Source organism: Mauremys mutica, chromosome 16 (assembly GCF_020497125.1).
Source record: "Mauremys mutica isolate MM-2020 ecotype Southern chromosome 16, ASM2049712v1, whole genome shotgun sequence".
NCBI lineage: Eukaryota > Metazoa > Chordata > Testudines > Geoemydidae > Mauremys > Mauremys mutica.
Genome location: NC_059087.1, coordinates 20,184,872 through 20,204,813, shown reverse-complemented (window position 1 = coordinate 20,204,813; position 19,942 = coordinate 20,184,872). Strand labels below are relative to the sequence as shown.

General features: G+C 42.1%; 1 protein-coding gene across 2 annotated transcripts; it reads right to left on the bottom strand.

Annotated features, from left to right (window-relative positions):
- Positions 1–838: 838 nt before the first annotated feature.
- On the bottom strand, positions 839–17,877 carry LOC123350746 (solute carrier family 2, facilitated glucose transporter member 11-like). 2 transcript variants are annotated; one of them, XM_044989453.1, is made up of 12 exons: positions 17,727–17,877; positions 16,828–16,926; positions 14,740–14,900; positions 12,931–13,055; positions 12,081–12,210; positions 11,733–11,881; positions 8,600–8,787; positions 6,374–6,484; positions 4,653–4,754; positions 2,808–2,883; positions 1,781–1,908; positions 839–1,426 (listed from the first exon to the last, which is right to left on the bottom strand). In XM_044989453.1, the coding sequence occupies exons 1-12, from the start codon at positions 17,748–17,750 to the stop codon at positions 1,229–1,231; spliced, it is 1,491 nt and encodes a 496-aa protein (XP_044845388.1). In that variant the 5' UTR covers positions 17,751–17,877; the 3' UTR covers positions 839–1,228. The 2 variants fall into 2 exon arrangements, with proteins under 2 accessions (XP_044845388.1, XP_044845389.1); XM_044989454.1 differs by having other exon boundaries at positions 12,931–13,017; positions 17,727–17,769.
- Between the last annotated feature and the right edge of the window lie 2,065 nt (positions 17,878–19,942).

The window sequence follows — 19,942 nt, the reverse complement described above, 5'->3', positions numbered from 1 at the left end:
TGGAATGTCATTTCATGCCATTCTCATACATTTCCAAATGTTTTTGTATTGTCTACATTGAATTAAAATATTTTCAGTAGGACTGACTGGAAAACAAGAATTGTTTCTTAAAAATTCTGAAACCTCCATTTTTTTGTTTTCATTTCAATGCAGAAGGAAAACAAGATCTTTTCAAATGCTTTGCACAAAAGAAAAAAGAGAGAAAGGGAGAGAGAAAGAGACCTCAGAATAGCTAGTAGCCTCTACAATAGGGCACCTAGGTTTAAATCTCTGTCTCCATCAGTGTCTTTCCTTGTCTGGCCAATGAATATTTAATTATTTATACAAAATTGAGCAGCTCCAACAAAATGAGGACTCTCTAGCTCAGTGATTAGAACATTCATCTGGGATATAGAACACCCAGGTTTGAATTTCTGATATAGCCCATTGAGGAGGGCAGTCTCCTGGCATGTTAGAAACCCAGGTTCAAATCACTGTGGAAATCTCATCCTGGACCTGATAAACCTTCTCCGCAAGTGGGTTTTTTCTCTCAAAAAACCATTGTCAGTAAACTCCTGCCCAGCCCTCATTGTCAGTGACTGGACAAGGTTTAGAATGGTTGGATTAAGTGCAGAAGCAAACAGTTGTGTCTGACCCAGTCCAACCTGAATTGTAGGACAGGAAAAATGATGATACTTCAGGAATACAAATGTAAGTGATATTCTGTTGGTTTTAACATCATTTGACTCTCAGATTCAGTGTTGTTTATGAGTTACCCATTTGAGATGAAAGTGTGCTCCATCGACATGGTTACTGAGCCATAGGACAGCACAGTCAAAGTGACCAACAGGGCAACAAATTCAGGCATATAAACCATCTTATTTATTATCTATAATGTGTATATATTGCAAAGTCAAATTGTCTTAGTGTCCTTACATGGGCAGAAATAAGGTTTGGGTGACTTTCAAAGTATGCAAGTACACATTTGATTTGTTTTTTTGTAAACTGGAATCTTAACATGAAATGCACATTACTATGTAACTGGTGATGGTGTCCATTAGATACTGAAAGACACTTGTGTTATAGAATCACATGGGGTGATCTTCTATGAAGTCTGTTTGCATGAAGAAATGAATATGGAATATAGAATAATAGGAGTAATATTTAAAGCTAACACTCTTTTTTAAATATTCATTTGTGTATGACACCATTTTCTGTCCCTTTAAGAAATTACTCCTCTTCTGTCCAGTCATAACTTGGTACATTTGTCAGAGGGATTCTCTCCCATGGCCTGGGCACATTTCTTCTTGGCATTTAAATGACTGAATTCCTCTTTGATTTCCATGACTGATTTGCCTTTTGTTTCTGGAAGGAACCTGTAGATGAGAATCCATGCGATCGAAATGAAGCCCACAAAAATGAGGAAGCAGAAGGTACCGAGGCTTTCCTGAAAACCAAAAGAGGGAGAAAATAAGTTAATTCTCTTCCCTGGTTAGCCTTGACTGTTACAGTTTGGGAATTTTTAAAGAAGATATCTTAATTTCAAATGGTGATCTGAAGGACATATAAAGCACTCAGTGAATGGGGCAATCTCACACGGTTCTCCTCAGTGATAAGGGTTGAGTTCTGTGTTAAGCCATGTCTACCCATGGCTAGGAAGCAAGGATGTTATGGTTGTTCCAAAACCCAGGATTCCTGATATGCCAGTGTGCTGTGATGCCATTGCTTTGGCACAGAAATATTCTCCAATTTTTTTTTAAATCAGGCACCCTCAAGAAGAGCTCAATTTAAATTCACTTACCACTACGTATGGGAAAATCATCCCAATCACATAGAGTCCTACCCAGTGTAGAGACATGGAGATCACTAATGCGGATGATCTGGATGACTGGGTGAAGAGTTCAACCATGATTGGGAATGAAGCTCCAGCTGGAAAGGCAAAGATTTCTCAGAATAATAATTAAATAGTAAAAATAAATGCTTGTTCATTTCTAAGCTAATTTAAATCCAGTGACGTTTTAGTGTAAAGTTCACAGATATTAGACTGGATTCCAATTTCACACCAGTTTTAGACTGGTATAACTCCATTGACATCAGTGGCATTACCACTAGTTTACACTGATCTAAGTAGGGGGGAAAAGAATCAGAGGCATTGAATTCTAATAGTCCATGCACAGTCTGTAGTATTTTCAGTGGTAAGTTCTTTTTTCAGTCTTTCCAAGTGGAGGAACTCAGATTTTTTCATTGGTAAACTTTCTTTTTTGATCAGTGTCACTTGCAATAACTTTTCTTGTTTAATTTTTATTGCAGTAAATAGTCCAGCTCCTAACACTACAGAAGTTATGACAGTGTAACTTAAAGGTGTGATCCAATCAAAGTCATGCTACTAACATTCACATATAGCCTTTATATTTCATATTTGACCTACAGTGAGATTCTTAAGAGTATATAGTTAGTAGAATTAGCTTCCAAAGAATACCTCTATTGTAAGAGTGTTTCCCAGTCAACACAGAGGAGCTAGAATGGCTCTAGACTGTGTCAGCCCCCAGTGTAGGGAGCGTATTGGGAAAGGAAGGGACGTGGCTAGAACATGCTGCCAGAATGGCTATTAGGCCATTCCCAAGGGTGATGGGATGAATAGTAATACTTAGTATTAATCTGAATACCAAACTCTGGCTATAATTGTGTAAAATATTATAAATATTTTAAATTTATATTATGCTGAATTTAATTTGTTCAGCTATCAGTATATAGTCCCTTCATGTTAGTATATTTAGATGATTCATTCTTTTTCCAACCTCTCTCTCTCCTCACATCTATGTACTAACCTGGTCCAGTTGCAAAGATGATAATGAACAGGAAAATCAGAGCAACACTGCAGTAGGGCATCCAGAAGAACTGATGCTAAAGGGGAAGACAAAGGGACAGTAGACCGTGTTTGTTAATACCTTAATAGACTTACATGCTGATTTCTTGCCAGCATGGTTTGGAAGACCTTAAGACAGTGGTCCCCAACCTCTTTGTGGCCAGTAGCACATTCATGTTTTCAGAAGAGTGGGGCGGGCACCAACAATTTTTCAAGGCTTATTTTGTATTTGTACATTAAATAATACAAAAACCATCATATTTAATATTACATAATATATGAATCCAGAGAGAAGCCGCGAGGACAGAGAACACCGGCACCCGCAGCCCCGGAGTACTCTATCCCCAGCAGGTGCGGGCCCCGGCTTCTCTCCCCTGCTGGGCTCTAGGCAGGTGCCGCGTCTGCTGGGGCAGGGCTGGCTCTAGGTATTTTGCCCTCCCAAGCAAAAACAATTTTGGCTACCCCCCACCCCAGCCCTGGGCTCTCCCCCCCTCCACCACCAGTGCCCTCCCCTACATGCACCCAAATGCACATGGAAGGCATAGGGACTAACCCTCAAACCTTGTACCCAGAAAGGGATGGGGATCTAGTAAAGAGGGTTCAGGCAGAGGAGTGGGTGTGGGGGGGCTTGGGAGCTCTACACTGGCAGAGAAGCAGGGTGTGATGTACTCGTGGAGGAGCGGGGGTATCAGGAGGGTTGCGGGAGAAGAGGGGCAGGGAAAGGGGAAGGTGCGGGAGGAGAGGGCGGGGGGAGGGTACAAGGGGAGAGGTGCAGGGGAAGGGGGAGGTGCGGGAGGAGAGGGCGGGGGGAGGGTACGAGGGGAGAGGTGCAGGTGAAGGGAGGGTACAAGGGGAAGGGGTTCGGTGAAGGAGTGATGGGGGGAGGTACAAGTGAAGAGGCTGGGAGCGGGATGGGGGGTCCAAGGGCTGAGAGGGGCAGGCGCTGACAGCTGCTTCCCCAGCCCCATGCAGGCAGAGTCGAGAGGATGGACACTGACCCCCAGGTGCCCGAGGGGGTCCCCCGGCGGGGCAGTATCCTTGGCTGCCCCGCTCAGAGCCGGCCTCTGCCTCTCCCTGCCCCGGCACTGTGGGGGCCTGGGGCAAGCAGCGTGGGGCTGAGGCAGGGGAGGTGCGCAGCGGGCTGGGTCTGGGGGCAGGAGTGGGCAGCTCCCTGGCAGCTCAGGCTGCCCATCCACTCGCCCCATCAGCACGCAAGCTGGGATCCGTGCCCCCCGCCCAGCCCGGCGGCGCCCTGCACAGCCCACTCAGGCGGTGAAATGCCGCGCCACCCTGGGAAGACTCAGAGCAGCAGCAGTGGTGGTAGCGGTGGCGGCAGCAGGACTCCTCCTCCCTCCCTGCATCCCGGGTCCCACTTCTCTCCCTCCCCGGCTCCTCACACACTCCAGGAGCCCCTCTTGCCGCCGCAGCCCGGGCAGGGACAATGCTCTGGCTCTCCAGCGGCAGGGCTCTGGCCAGGGCCGGCTCCTGGCTTTTTACCGCCCCAAGCAGCCCCGGAGTTCTCTGTCCCTGGCAGGCATGGGGCCGCGGCTTCTCTCCCCTGCTGGGCACTAGGTGGGCACTGTGCTGGGCACTAGGTGGGCACTGTGTTGGGGACCACTGTCTTAAGGAGTCTCAGACTAAAGATAATTTTCTCTCCTTTTTTGGAGGTGACTGTTCTGAAAATCACAAATAGAACATTTAAGAACTAACTGAATGAGTGCTGTAGATATTGTTTGTTCTTGTAGACAAGAATCCCAACGAGGGAAGTTACTGGTAAAGGATACAAAGAAAGGGAGCATTTATTTACCTGCAGGGAGAGAGTTGTTGTGAGGAGCATGAGTATCAAAGCCATCAGTCCATATCCCCACAACAGCAGCATCCTTCTGCCAAACTTATCAATGATGAGGCTCTGAAGGGCACAAAATGCAAAAGTGGTAGTCAGACACTAAAACTACCTTTCCTATTTGTCTTTTGTATTGGTATTCTTCACCAGGATTCATCTGTCTTGCGTGTAATAGGTCAATGAGCTCATAATCAGGTTCCAGACTTCTCTGGGCTTTTCTGTATCCTACCGTTATATTTTGGTTAGGGATGCTGGCATATGCCCTTCTGTTTTTCCTCTTCCTGTGTCTGACTTCCCATGTAGCCCCTGCCAATATGAAAACTAGAGCTGTTCAGGAAAAAAAAAATTCCCTACCAAAAGTTTCAAGGAAAATGTGTTAGTTAATCACTATGACTCAATAAGCTATTTGACCTCATCAGGAAAATCTCCATTCTGAACACAGTATCTTGCTTTGCTGTCTCAAAACTGCCTTAATGGCTAGAGGTTGCCTTAATGGGTGAAGCTAGACAATTTTAGATTCGAAATGGACACAAAGTGTTAACAGTGAAAGTAACTAACTATTGGAACAATTTACCAAATGTTGTGGAAGATTCCCCATCACTGGAAATATTTAAATCAAGATTGGATGTCTTTCTTAAAAGATATGCTGTAGCTGAAACAAGAACTAATTCAGGCAAGTCCAATGGCCTATGTTATGCAGGAGGTCAGACTAGGATTACAGTGGTTCCTTCTGGCCTTGTAATCTATGAAAAACAGTACTAGTAATCCCATTGTGCCAGCAGCTTTTTCTTGTGCAGAACCTGTCTCTTCTCTAGTTTTCACGGATTCCAAATCTTTTTCAAGCAAGTTCCTAATGGAACTGGCAACTGATGTCCCTCCCAAGTGAAAGGAGACACGGAACAGAAATGATGTCCTTTTCAGAAGCCCTTTCTGCTCTTCCTGTTGTGTAGATGCCTCCCTACAACTCCTAGAAAGGTGAATTCCATTGAATGAGCTCTCTTTGAGTAGACACTAGGTGGGATCATGGGATGAGCTAAGTATGCAAGTAAAGAGATTGTCGGAGATAGAATCAGGGGTACATATCCTGAGCTTAAGAGGATCGAGAGGTCTGGTCCTCACCTCTGCCTCAATTCTGCTTTGATCAAGAACTTAAACTCAACCTTCTAACTGGCCCATATTAAAGAGTTGAAGTTCTTCTACCACGTCTTCTTTTCACTTGCCAAGCTTCACCGTATCTCTCAGTGAACGCCCCCTATTTTGTAGATGTTCCAGTAAATTGTGTTACTACCAGCTGGGGCTGCAATGTCTTTTATGGATCCCAATGCCAGAGCTTTTTTAAAATTATAATTTCCCTCCATTGCACTGCCACTAGTGGAGGTCCTCCAGTAAGAGCAATAGTGGAAGCACTAGTGTAGACAAGACTCTAGTGTCTGCTGGTGTTTTATTCCATCATGTCATCTGAACTTGCTTTGACTCAGGTCAAATCACATGGAGATAGAACTGCTGGCACCTTGTCTATACTCGACTATCTGATGCAGTCAAAGAACAGGTGAGAAGCCCACTACTTCATATTGGAAAATCCTTTTGCAGAAATAGACCCTCTCTTTTCATTGATTCAGCGAACTATCCACCACCCAGGTTATGGAAATTTTACATATGCCAACTCCCACTGCAATGTGACTTACACACAGTATGGCAGCGCAGAACTCACAGGTCCCAGTTCCCAGAGTTATGTAGGGGATACGATCTTGAGTAAATCCAGCTGTATGGAACACATCAAAGGCATAGAAATAGATCTGGAAAATGTAACAAAATAAAGAGGGTTTTTTTTAAAAATCACTGAAGCACACCTGTGCAAGACTGTTTATGAGTCATGGGCCAGATAGTGCAGAGAGTGCTTCTCACCCACTAACCTGGTTTGTACTTAATAGTCTAGTTAATATTGAGCTCTTACTCTAACATTTATGTGAAGATGTTTACATGGGAACAGATTTTAATAGTTTCAGTGGAAGATTAGTTACCTAAAGAGCTTTCCAACTTTGTGGACATACTGAAAGTCCATTATTTTTGGCTCAAGATAGTAATAGAAAAATATTATGATCCTAATGCATGTTTAACCTCCATTCTGAGCTGTGTAAACATTGCCTGTCTGTGTAAGGCGTAATCCCTGCACTCCCAGTGTAAATGGAAAATTGAGAATCAGGAGAAAGGAATTGAAGAGTCAAAACCCCTGCCCTGCTTTCACACACAACTCCTTGAAATTCAGGGGAGTTGCGGGTGAATGAGGTGAATAGGACTGAGTCCCAGACATTCAACTGCAGACTTGCAAAATGTCACAGATTCCCATAGTGCAAGTGCACAAAGCCTACTATCCTGAGAAAGAACAGATTCTCAGTTGGTATACATTGATGCAGCTTCATTGAAGTCAATGGAGCTGAACTGATTCACACCAGCTGAAGATCTGGTCCAATTTTTCTGGCTGCAGAAGGAAGAAAAATTGTATCATTAACAACAACAATAATAATAATGGGGCAGCAGTTGTTTATGGTTAGGCGAGTTTCATGAAGGCTTTGTACCATAGCTGCAGTGGTCTTAGAGGTTTCGAGGGGAAAAAAAAAGTTAGTGCAACAAACCAATGGAGTGTTATGATGTTGAAACACAGAACTCATGGTGCCCAATGGTCTTGAAGACTTACACAGGAACATAAATATTGCCATGTTGGGTCTAACTAGCCTGGTATTCTTTTACTGATAGTGGCTGATAGTAGATTCTTCAGAGAAAGGTGCAAGCGTTCATTTGGGTATATCTCACAAAATCAATTCCATGCCACTGCAGGGGCCTTGGTGCAGTTTGGTCCCTCCTATTCTCTGCCTGTAGCATGCAATAGTTTAGTCTCTGGAGGAGGATTGTAATACTGAAATTTAATCCAGGTTCTTGGGTCAGTGTAGAGGTAGCTGGATGTGGGGAGGGGGCTAGTGGCCTGTGGTGTGCAGGAGATCAGACTACATGATCTGCTGGTTCTTCCTGGCCTTAAACTCAGTCTAGGAATCCCTGTAATGGACAATTATGGTATAAACTGCCTGTAGCAAAAGATTCTCCCTAATCCCCAGTGCTTAGATGCTGACTTGTGTCCTGAAACATGAGGGTATATTGTATCAGAGGTGTAGCCGTGTTAGTCTGGTTCTGTAGAAGCAGCAAAGAATCCTGTGGCACCTTATAGACTAACAGACGTTTTGCAGCATGAGCTTTTGTGGGTGAATACCCACTTCTTCGGATGCAAGCAGAAGAATTGCATCCGAAGAAGTGGGTATTCACCCACGAAAGCTCATGCTGCAAAACGTCTGTTAGTCTATAAGGTGCCACAGGATTCTTTGCTGCTTCATGAGGGTATATATAACTCTATAAATTACAAATATACATACTGAACTGAGGATGTTTTATTTGTCCATATAAATGTCAGGTCATTTTTTAGTCCTACTAAACTCTTGGACTAAGTGATATTATGTGGCAATGAATTGAGTGCATTAATTATGCATTGTTTTTTTAAATACAGTGTAATCCTTTTATCAGTTTTAGATTTGTTGCCTTTCAAATTCATTTTTTACTCTTCCTACTATTAAGTGTGCATATTGTAATGGGCTTCCCCTCCCATTAGCTGGATTGTTGGTGGGTGTGGTTTGAAAGAGGCTAGGGGACTGGAAAATGTAACATATGCTTTGTTGGACTGTGTACTTGTCTGAACCTTTAGGGGAGGTGGGTGCTGTTGTGTCAGCACTTTGGCTGCATTGAAGTTTGTGGAATCTTTAGACTATGTGGGCTCGCCTCATATCTTTGAATACACCTGGTATTACAATATGTTGCTTCCTCAGTGATGACTTATAATAATGTTTAAAGTGAGGAGACTACTTAACTGCATTGATACCATTAAGCTGCATGGTAACACCAATGAGGATCAATAAACACAACTGACATCGCAAGGATCGGTCTTTTAGGAGTTCCAGGACATTCATGGGTTTGATTTTTTTCATTGTAGCCTGCTCCTTCACCATATCATCAATTGCTCCTTGATGATTCCCTTCACCCCAAAGCTGCTTCAAAGCTGTAAAGGAAAAACTCTCAAAATTATTAGAAAACAAACAGATAAACCCATTAAATTTGTTCACTGATGTTTTCACCAGACTTCCAGTCCTTTATTAACTGATCAGTGGATTCATTGGGTCATCCACGCATGGCCATTGATCAATTAGTTAGAATTCTCTCTCCTTCTAGGTGCTGAGAGAATCCAGATCTTTTGAACTTGGGTTGGAAGCAGAGAAAAAGGGAGGAGGGAACACTAGATCTGTGACATCAACCCACCTGTAGTATGGATTAGGCTATGTAATATACAGGTGGGTGGGTATCAGACAACCAGAGATCTCTTCAGCATCATTTACGTCCTGCACTTATAGTGGCTGCTACCAGAATCAGTAACTATTATTAATAATATCATTGGACCAAAATAAGATGTGGAACTATGTAAATCTAAAGCAGTCCAAGTTTATAACAATTTAGAATCAACTCCATTAGACTCTCACCCACATTCCAATGTATAAATTACACTCCTTATACATCACCTCTGAATTTGGGCCACTGAATCTCAGAGAATCTAAGTTGGTATAACTTATACACAAGGGGTGGGAAGAGATGGAAAAAAATGCTTATAGGAGGGTCAATCTAAGTAGTTTTAAATTAACATTAAGGGTACTCCCTACTTATTCACACCTTCTTTCATCTCCTTGATGTGTATTATACACCATCTTAGACTCTCACAGTAAGAGAAATGAGGCCAAACTGAGAAATGATGAGTAAGGATGTGCAATATACGTCAGTAAATAGATTGAGTTTCAAAGAGTCTAATTTTCTCCAAGGGAGTGTGAGCAGAAATCCGAAATGATGTGTACATTAGGCCTCCTTAAACTAATTTAGTCTCCCTTAGACCTACTTACATGTATTGATGTCTAAGGGTGTTTAAATTGGTCTAATTTACACACGGAGGGAGCTGGAAGAACAGTGACTTACACTAGACTCATCTCTGAATTCGGCTTGCAGTCGAAGTTTTTCTTGGCATTTTTTTAACCTATCATTAAGATCTTAATGATATAATCTTAGAAATCTTAATTCTATAACATTGCTTGTAGTGAAAATAGAACCCTCAAAAATTCACCACAGATCTCCTATTTTATAAGTATAAGGGAAAATGTGGTAAGTTTTTGTGGTAATGTCTTTCGTAATTTTTTTATTTTTTTAATGGCAACCCTTCAATAATCACAGGTAAAATGCTCTCAGTTCTTGGTATTCAAATACCTGTAGATGATTACCATGTTCCCAGTCTCTGCTTAGGTATTTCTCAGCAGCTAAATTATATATTTTATCACTTTTAATCTTTCCTCAAACACTCCCGCCCCCAGTCTGTCATTTTTGTTGCTCTTTTCTGTACTCCTTTCAGTTTGTCAGTATTTCCTGGTGTTGAGATATTCAGTTTTGCAAATCGTATTCATTGAGTAGTAACACCAGGACCAGATGGAGTACAGGGTGATTCCTTTCAGCTTCATAATTTAAAGAGACAGCCCCCCTCCCCGAGCCAGAGCACGTAGCAACCACAATATCTTGCTTACTGCACCACTATCATCCATATGTCTCTTTTGGCATTTCTTTATTCACTATTGAATTAGTATTTTCCACCACAGGCTATATTAACTTATTATTCTCCCATGTTGAATCTATTTTTATTTTGCACCAATATTTCTAAACTTTTAGACCTTCTTTACTATTTCTCTGTGCTCACTGGTATTCAGAACGCTAATAGGGTATTCTCTCCAAATCTCTTCAACTTGCTGTCCCTCAACCTCCAGATAATTAAGGAAGATATTAAATAGCTAATCTGTTCATCCATCCACAACTGATCCATTGTTCCATATTCAAATGCATATTTATCAAAGTATGCAGTGAATAAGTCAATTACTCAATCCATCAGTTAGTTTTTATGTCATTGTTTGATGGATTGCTCCACCATGCTCTCTATTAAACCCATCCATTGCCCTGTCACTCTTTAATTGAATCAGTACATACAGGACCATCCTTTCAGCCATCCACACTTCAGCTTATGTGAAGATACACATCAGCTTTGTTCCCTGTCAGGTGTTGATAATGTCAGTAGCTGTCCTGTTTTAAGAGAAATGTGGATCCCTGACCTTTTTCTGTTCCCTACTTTCCAGCAGCTCCTCATTTAACAATATCTTTTCTGCTCCCTTTCACAATCTCCACACTGTTGGTGTGAGAGCCCTTTTCCTTCCATTTCCTGCTGTCTGAAATGATCTTCTCTTACTTCTCTGCCTCATTAATTTGCTTTTCTTTTCAAGTCATTTAAAATTTTTTTTTGCTTCCCTATGCCTGTTAGTTTCTCTCTTCTCTGTTGGCTTTATTATCGAATTCTTTAGCTTATCTATTAGGATAGTATTTTTGGGATACCATTAGTATGAAAGACTATACAAAATAAAGGTGTCTAATTTCAGCTGGCTTAAAAAAAGTGTTTAATTTTAAATAAATTCATTCGTATCTCAGTCGATTATAGTTACTACCTATTAGTTGTGCTGTGCAATGTTATTGTTGGCTAGTAGTTTAGACAGATAAATATTTACCTTCTTAACAAGAAAAAGTTACCACTCAGAAAACACCCAAGGATCAGATCTGTTCAGTAGTAAGATACCATTCTTACCCTGTCACTTTTCTGACTATAACCACAACTCAGTATAGCATTAACGTTAATTTTTGAACTAGGTCTATATCAGAGTAAAGAAATGATGGCCACTAATTTTAATAACAATGTTAACCCCCACAAAAACTTGCATCTGAACTGTCCTGATGACAGCATTAAGAAAGTACAGTGTACAAGTGCTATTTTCTTTCTTCAAAATGGTGTGGAATCCTTTCCTCTTCCAAGATTCTAGCTTGAGTAACTGGACAGAAGCTAGAAAAAAAGCAGAGAGTTAAGGTGGTCCATGTTACCTTCCTGGCAGCCTTCCATATCTCCCTTTTGCATCAGGAGGTAGGGTGGAGATTCAGGGAAGAATGGGAGAGTGACCAGCTGCATCGATGCTGCGATTCCACCGATAGCCATCAGTAAAGGCCACAAGGATTCAGTTCCTAAAAGTTCACTACAGAGCATAGGTTAAAACAAGACCCAAAGGAACCCCAAACAGTTCTGGGAAACTTACCAAATGTTTTTGAGTGATAAATGGGGAGACTGAATTAAACTATATGGGATAACAGTGGATAGATAAAGAATGAATAGAAAGATACCCCCCGCCTCCGGCCCCAGAAATTTAGATGTGAAGATAAATACATTTATTTTACCTTAGTCCTGCAATTTGCCCTAAGCATTTCCCCATGTTTACAAAAAGAGAGAGAGTGGCAGTTGTAAATCCACGCAGCTTCTTAGGGGAAATTTCTGCCAAATACTGTCCATGTAAACAGCAACTCAAACCTTGAATAGGGGAAAAGAGGGAGGGGAGAACAAGTTTGTTTTAAAAGAAGGAAAATGTAACTGAAGTCCCACTGAAATTAGTGGGTTTTGTTATTAACTTCAATGGAAGTAGGATCAGTTCTGTGGCTCCATATCACAAACTAATGTTAAAAGGCGGATTCTTCTGTCTGAGTGGAAATTAAGAAAGATCAAAACCATTTTTAAAATAAAAAAATAGGGTGAATTCTGGTTTACTCTTTAAAAAATAAGAAATCTAACTGAAGTTGTTCCTATATTCTGTGTAGTCAGACTGAGATGTAATTTTGATAAACATACACAGGGATAAAAGATATGAGGCAAACCATTTCAGTCTGGGCAGGATACTAGCAGTACAAAGTGAACCTTTTATTTATTTATTATTTGTAAGCCTGCAATATTTTTGCTGTCAACTTTATTACATATTTTTTAAATTCACTCTTCCAAGGTGTTTTCCCTTAGGCTGGAATATTATTATGTGGAAAATAGTCTCAAGCAATCAAATGCATTCTCTCATTTCTCTCCCTTAACCCCTTTATCCCATATCCTTTGGGTTATCATCTCTTTTCTTTCACCCTATAAAAACTTATTGACCCCTTTCATTCTGACACATAGGAATATTGATCCTGCCTCTGGTTTACAGCCTTGCAAAACCAGGGGGATCCCAACTGATTATTATTCAAGTAGAAATCAAACACAACCTACCTGTATATAAACCACAAAGGAAACGTCCAATCAAAATCATCTCAAAGGACTTTGCTATCTTACTGAAGCCCCAGAAAAATGCAGCTGCTATCAGGAGCAGATTATTGAACGTTAGACATTTCTTTCTGTAACAGCACATAAGAGACTTTCATAAAACTGGCAGCAACATCTCTCTTGCTTTCTCCAAATACCCTCCTTTTATCCTCTGAATATACAGATATATAGACTTTATCATTGAATCGAGAATTTGCAAGTGGGACCTAGCAGTTGCTTATACCGTTCTGTTGAGTCATTACTTAAATTGATACCGAAATTGGTGTGATCTAAGCGTAAAGTGGACTATTCCACTGTAAATGGGAGCACTTCAGTCAGGCAAAGCAGAGGCTGTCATGAAAATTTTGAAATAATATTTCTTCAAAGATACCCATCCCAACAGACCTCCCACTCATGGATCTGTGCTGTTTGGTGGGAATTCTTTAAGTTCTGAGATTTTGGTTTCTCTAAGGGTATCTGGCACTATCCCTGCAGAGGAACCCCACAGTGCCCTCCTAGACAGTTCCTTTCTGAACACAGTTTGTGAAGGAGCTCCTCTGGAGATTGTTTCCCTGCTGTTCAGCCGTGCTACAGCCTAGCTCTTTTTGGACACATCCCCTACAGTTAAAGTGTCTGTATCCTTTACCAGTGTTTGAATGTCAGCCTTCTTTGTTTAAAAAGAAAAAATATCGTGGAACTTACTCATACCTGGATTAGGTCGCCAACAATCCTGGCAACACCCATGACCTCCACACCACCTCAAACATTTTTTGTTTCATCTTCATTTTTATTGGTGCTATCTGTGCTGATTAATGACCCTCATTGATGCTAGCAGCTATGCTGTGTCAGTGAACTTTGACCCATTCTTTTATTTGGCCTTTTGCTCTTTTGTGCCTCCCTCGTCCACCCTTCCTCTTATGCCTTCTAAGGGAGAAGAATCCCAGCAACTTCAGGAAGCATTCTTAATGCAGTCAGATCTCATTCCCCAAGGACATGTACATTTAGCCAGCTTTCGAAGGAAGAAGGCTAGGGATGATTTACACCTGGTTGCCTTGGGTGTATGAGTCCTCAGTATTATCCAGTAGGGACTATAACATCTGATTGATAGAAATTCTCAGGGGTGAAAGAAGGCCGGTACGGTGTACCAGCAAGAAGCCAGTACCAGCCCATACGCAGCCGATGTTAAAGCGCTGCCGCAGGGCTGCCAACGGTGGGAGGGGCAGCTACCCCCAGGCCGGCGATTTAAAAGGGCCTGGGGATCCCAGCTGCTGCTACTGTGGCAGCGGCCGGAGCCCCAGGTGGTGTAGGCCAGGTAGCGTGGATGGGCTGGCTGGAGGAGGCCGAGGCCCAGCCCCTTCAAGGGGCCTGGAGCCGGGCTTCCATATCGGTAAGAGTTTAATGTTACTTTCACCCTTGGAAATTCTGTACAATTGACTACCCCCCTCAAGGATGCACTAAAATTGAACAGTATAATGAGGCCATACATCAGAAAATCCATCTCCTGGGGGAGAAAAGGCATGTGGTCTATACACCTGGATGAAAGGAGAGATTTTTATATTAGATACTCCCTGACACTCATTCATCCTAGTAATTCTGAATTTGAGAGCTCAGTTTTTCTTACTTTTAAAATGTCATGGTAATATTCTATATTCCTTCCAAAGGACTATTCTAGACTATTCTTCCTTTCTGTAGGGACAATTGTCTCAAAGCCAACCACAATTTTTCTACTTTGTTATAGACTACAGTTTTTAAAAGTGCTTTTTACTTGATACAGACTTTCCATATTTTGCAGACAGGTATCTTGAACTGATGGATCCCAAGAATCCCCCAACGCTAAAGGTAGAGACAATGAAAGACCATAGTAGTGTGAGGGTCTGCTCATCGATGACAGAGTGGTATCGCTCTTGCCAGGTGTCATTGATGAAGTTCTTGATGTACTAGAAAGAAAAATGGGGGGGTAGAGGGGGAGGAGTTTCATTACCCATTATCCCGATTATAGGTGTGACAAATATGATACTATCCTGCACAAACCTTACTCAATTAAATAAAACTTTATTGAATTAAGTTGAAGTATTTTAAGAGATCACTCTTTTAATGCAAATGTTTATGTACTATTGAGGGATTATATGCATTTCTATGGAGCTGGGGCACCACAGCCCAGGAGCTAAGCCCTGGGGACCACAGCCCTGGGAACTAAGCCCAGGAACTAAGAATAGTGGGGTCTAGTTAGACACATTCACTCAGGTTGTAATACCTCCATTGAGCTACCACCACCTCGAGAAAGGCTTGCATATACTGATTTAAACTGGATTCTCCAGGGACCAACAGATAAATAAAGGATTTTTGGTTAAATAGTCTGAGCTAAAACTGTCTTGTGGTCTTCTTTCTGATCCAGCAAATAGACTGGATCTCAAGCCCAAGGGGATCCCCAATCTTTATGGAAGGGTTGGGAAGACTTTGGGCTACTGAGGTCCCATAAGACTGAAAATTCTTGTTCTGAGCAAAAACATTTGCACTTTAATGATGAATGGATGACCACAGGAAAAAGCCCTATGTGAGGTTTGAAGAACTGTTCACTTGCCAGAGCCCTTGTTGGAGTTGGGGTGATCTCTGGTAAGCTTATTAATATGCATGTAGGTGCTTTTATTGTTTTAATGTATTGTCTGTAATGCTTTTACCTTAAGAATAAGCGTGCTTGCTTATAAAGAGCTGTGTGGTAACCTGTAACTGTTGGCGATTACAGTGCTGTTAGTCTCTGAAGACAAAGCAGAAGTGCCGATGCTGGTCGTGTAGGCAGTCTGCCTTGCTGGGGGGATATCATGGTCAGTGGCAGCTCCAGGCACCAGCGCTCCAAGTGCGTGCCTGGGGCGGCAAGCCGCGGGGGGCACCCTGCCGGTCTCTGCAAGGGTGGCAGTCAGGCAGCCTTCCGCAGCTTGCCTGCAGGAGGTCCGCCCATCCAGCGGATTCGGTGGCAATTCGGTGGCGGGTACGCTGAAGCCACAGGACCGGTGGACCTCCCTCAGACAAGCTGCCGAAGCCGCAGGACCGGGGACCTCCCACAGGCAAGCCGCCGAAGGCTGCCTGACTGCCGTGCTTGGGGCGGCAAAAAAGCTAGAGCCGCCCCTGATCTTGGTGTAAGCAGCGGGCTGTGCAGCCTGGAAATATTTTGGCCAGGACGGGGAGAGACACGTCTCTGCCTAAGAGATATGATGCCTGAGGAGTCGGGACCCTAGACTGGGTGCCCTTGCTGGACCACAGAGGGGGATTACAGATGCAGTTGCCCTGAACTGTGACAATAAGGTCTTTTATTATATCTAAAAATTCTAATTTAGAAAAAAAATTATAGTGTAAGTTGAACCAATTCTTTCCATATTCTGAATTATCCTCCTTAGTTGAAGTATTATAATGAAGTTGGTATGGGAGATGAAGGCTCTTCATTAGCTATAATAGTTCAGAGCTCAGACTTTAATTTGTACATTGAATTTCACTCTGTATCTTTGCTTCTTTCATGTTCTAGTCATTATAAGAGACACTTATGCCATCAAGGCCCATATGAGACTCCCAATAGTATGGATACATGCAATGAAATAGACACTTTTTAAAGAGTAGCAAATCACATGAGCCTTCACCTTCTAGTAAAAGTCTCTGGAGCAGTTAGTCTCCTGTTCCTTTACAAATGTCCATGATCCTTAACAAATTCTGCTAAGCTGTCATCCTTTGGGGTTTTACAAACTATTCTTACTGTTCTTCATGGACAGAATGAGAAGGGAAGGAGTTGAGGAAAGAATTTCAAGGTGTTTTGAAGAACATCCCGAGGGCAGAACCTGACACTATGTATTTAGCTGTAGAGGATGTTGTGCTTACCATGGAAGGATAGCTGATCATAGAAACTTGGAAGCCATATGAGAAAGTTCCACCAATTCCCAATACAAAAATCATTAGAAATAGTTTCCGATACTGAACCTGGAAGATAGAAGACAAGTTTTTGGTATTCAGGGTGTTCTTGCCACCTCATCCTTGCACATACAAAATTCTTAGAAATATTGTATGAACAGGGGATTTGAACAACAAATCATGCCTTGAAATGCTAGACTATATCCTTAAAAAGCTCTTTAAATTAGAGGGATGTTTCTCACTTAGAATGTAAGTGTTCTTCAGCTGCATGTGACTGTCAAATATAGGTATTCAGGGCTTGAAAATACAGTATTTACTTTTTATTTTGTTTGCTAACTTTGGGTCACTAACTACATTCAAATGAATAACTGAACATTCTTCACTGATTGCATATCCCTGAAAATAGGATAATATAAATTTAGAATAATAACATTTTGGGAACAAACAGTGTCAAGTACCGCATTTACTTTTCTGATTTTGGGGAAAAAGTGTTAAAATGACTAAATTATTGAGTTTGATTGTCGCTCTAGAAGTACAGGAAGTTCTCCCTTTTCCGTAGTATCAGAGGGGTAGCCGTGTTAGTCTGGTTCTGTAGAAGCAGCAAAGAATCCTGTGGCACCTTATAGACTAACAGATGTTTTTGCAGCATGAGCTTTCGTGGGTGAATACCCACTTCTTCGGATGCAAGTAGAAGTACTTGCATCCGAAGAAGTGGGTATTCACCCACGAAAGCTCATGCTGCAAAAACATCTGTTAGTCTATAAGGTGCCACAGGATTCTTTGCTGCTTCCCTTTTCCCTGCTACCCTGCTGGATTTTTAGATATAAATGAGAAGTATTTGGTACATAGATAAATGACAGAGAACTCACCAAGTCTGAGAGAAGGCTACCCATCGTCAGGGTAAGAGTATTCTTAGCTCTTTGTTTGTTTTGTGGCAGGTCTCTTGAATTAGCAGTCTGGTTGCAGTCATTCCTCACTTAAATTGTATAATCCAGGCACTAAAAGAAGCTTGTCTGTTTGGATCAGTCAAAGTTCAGTTTGACTTTGTACTGTTTGCTTTGCATTATTTTCTTTCATGCCCATTGGATAAGGTTCAGAAAGCTTGAAATCTGTCTGTGTTCATACTGTCATTCAGTATCCTCTTGTAGGGAGATATTTCTCTCCAACTATGAAAGTGTGTAGAAAGTGAATGTACATAGACTAGAAATTACAAAATTAATTGTATGCCTATAAGTGGGAGCTGTTAGTATTTGATTTGGTTTAGGAAATGGTTAATCCTGGAAAGAGACAAGGTGGGTGAGTTAATATATTTTATTGGACCAGATTCTGTTGGTGAGAGAGACAAGTTTTTGAGCTTACATAGAGCTCTTCTACAGGTCTGGGAAATATACTCAGGGCTTGTCTACACTTAAACCACTGCAGCAGCTACTCTGCCTCCCTGAGATGCGATAACTAGGGCCTGGTCTACATTACAGAGAGGTTGACACAAGGCAGCTTACATCGATCTAACTCTGTGTCTACACTAAAATGTTGCTCCCACTAATGTAACTTGCCCGCTATGCTGACTTAATAACTCCACCTCCACGAGAGGTGTAGCACTTAGGTCGACGTAGTTAGGTCAACGCAGTGTCAGTGTAGACACTGTTACTTACATCAACATTAGTGGCCCCAGGAGGTTCCCACAATGCCCCACTGTGACTGCTCTGGTCATTGATTTGAAGCCCAGTGGTCAGGTACACAGGTATGTGCACCTCCCCTCTAAAGCCCTGTGAATTTTTGAAATTCCATTTCCTGTTTGCTCAGCATGGAGAGCTCACCTAGTGACTGCCTAGCTGACCATTCTGGCACCATGCTGCAGACACACACACTCTTGACTGGAGTATACAGGAGGTGATGGATCTCCTGGGTCTGTGGGGAGAAGAGGCTGTGCAGGCATTGCTCTGATCCTATAGCAATGTCTCCCTCTGTCTCCGATTTATATGGCCCCTGTGCGCTCTCTTAAAACCCACTTGGGAAACAGCTGATGAGTCTCAGGTGCACTGGCATCTTCCTCCTTAAAGGGCCAGTGTCACCCTAGGACAATCCCTGCTTCCTCTTCTAACATGGTTACGGCTACATCTTGCCTCCACGGTTTACTTTTACTTTTTATGTTCTCAGGATCTTGGAGTGTTATATAGATTGCCTAATTCATATGCCATAGTGATGAACGTGGGATAAGTGCCTAATTAGTAGGTAGTTAGAGTATATCTTATTGACTGATTTGTTGCAGGTATATATATCTGTACTGATGTGTACTACTTCTTTATTACATCCAAAAAACTACATTAAAGGAATGGTATGATTGCGAAGTCAAACAATAACATTTTTGAAAATGTCAAATAAATTTGCAACCTTAATTTGGCCCCTTTATGTGTATGGGTGGATGCTGCGCCTGAGAATAAATCAGGGTTGTGTAGTGAATAAGGCTTTTGTCTGTAGGAACCTTGCCTCATTATTTGCAAATTTTGGAAGGTGTGCAGTGAATGAGCCAGGGAACTGCAGAAAAAGAAAGGATGATCTCATAGTTCAACAAGTTTAATGCTGCGATGGAGAACTTTATTCTATCCCTGCCTCTATCTCTGTCATAGAGTTCCTATATGATGCTTGGCATGTCCTTAAATAAAATGTTCACAGTCTCTCATGGCTTCTGTCCCCATCGCCATCTGCTGCTGGCCCTCACCCACTGGCTCCTTCCTCTCCAGCTCCTGTCCCTCTCTCCCTCTGCTCTTTCCCACCCTTTGGCTCCGCAAATCCCCCTCATTCCTCTGCATTCCAGTCAGACAGCTTCTTCTCTGTATCATGAACACTGGAACTGGAGTTAGAGAGCCCTTGTTCCCTAGGGAGACTTATTGACAGGACACCAGTGGAACAGGAAATGCAGGAAGTTAGGCTGGAAGCAACTGGAAGCCACATGGATAGAGGAGTCTCTAGGGTTTAGTAAAGTTCCATTTGTTGAACTTAACTTGGATGCAGCTTCATAATTTTCAAATAAAACATTGTAGCAGTGTCAGAGCTGTGAGTTCTCTGAAATGCAACAGCAGGGAGT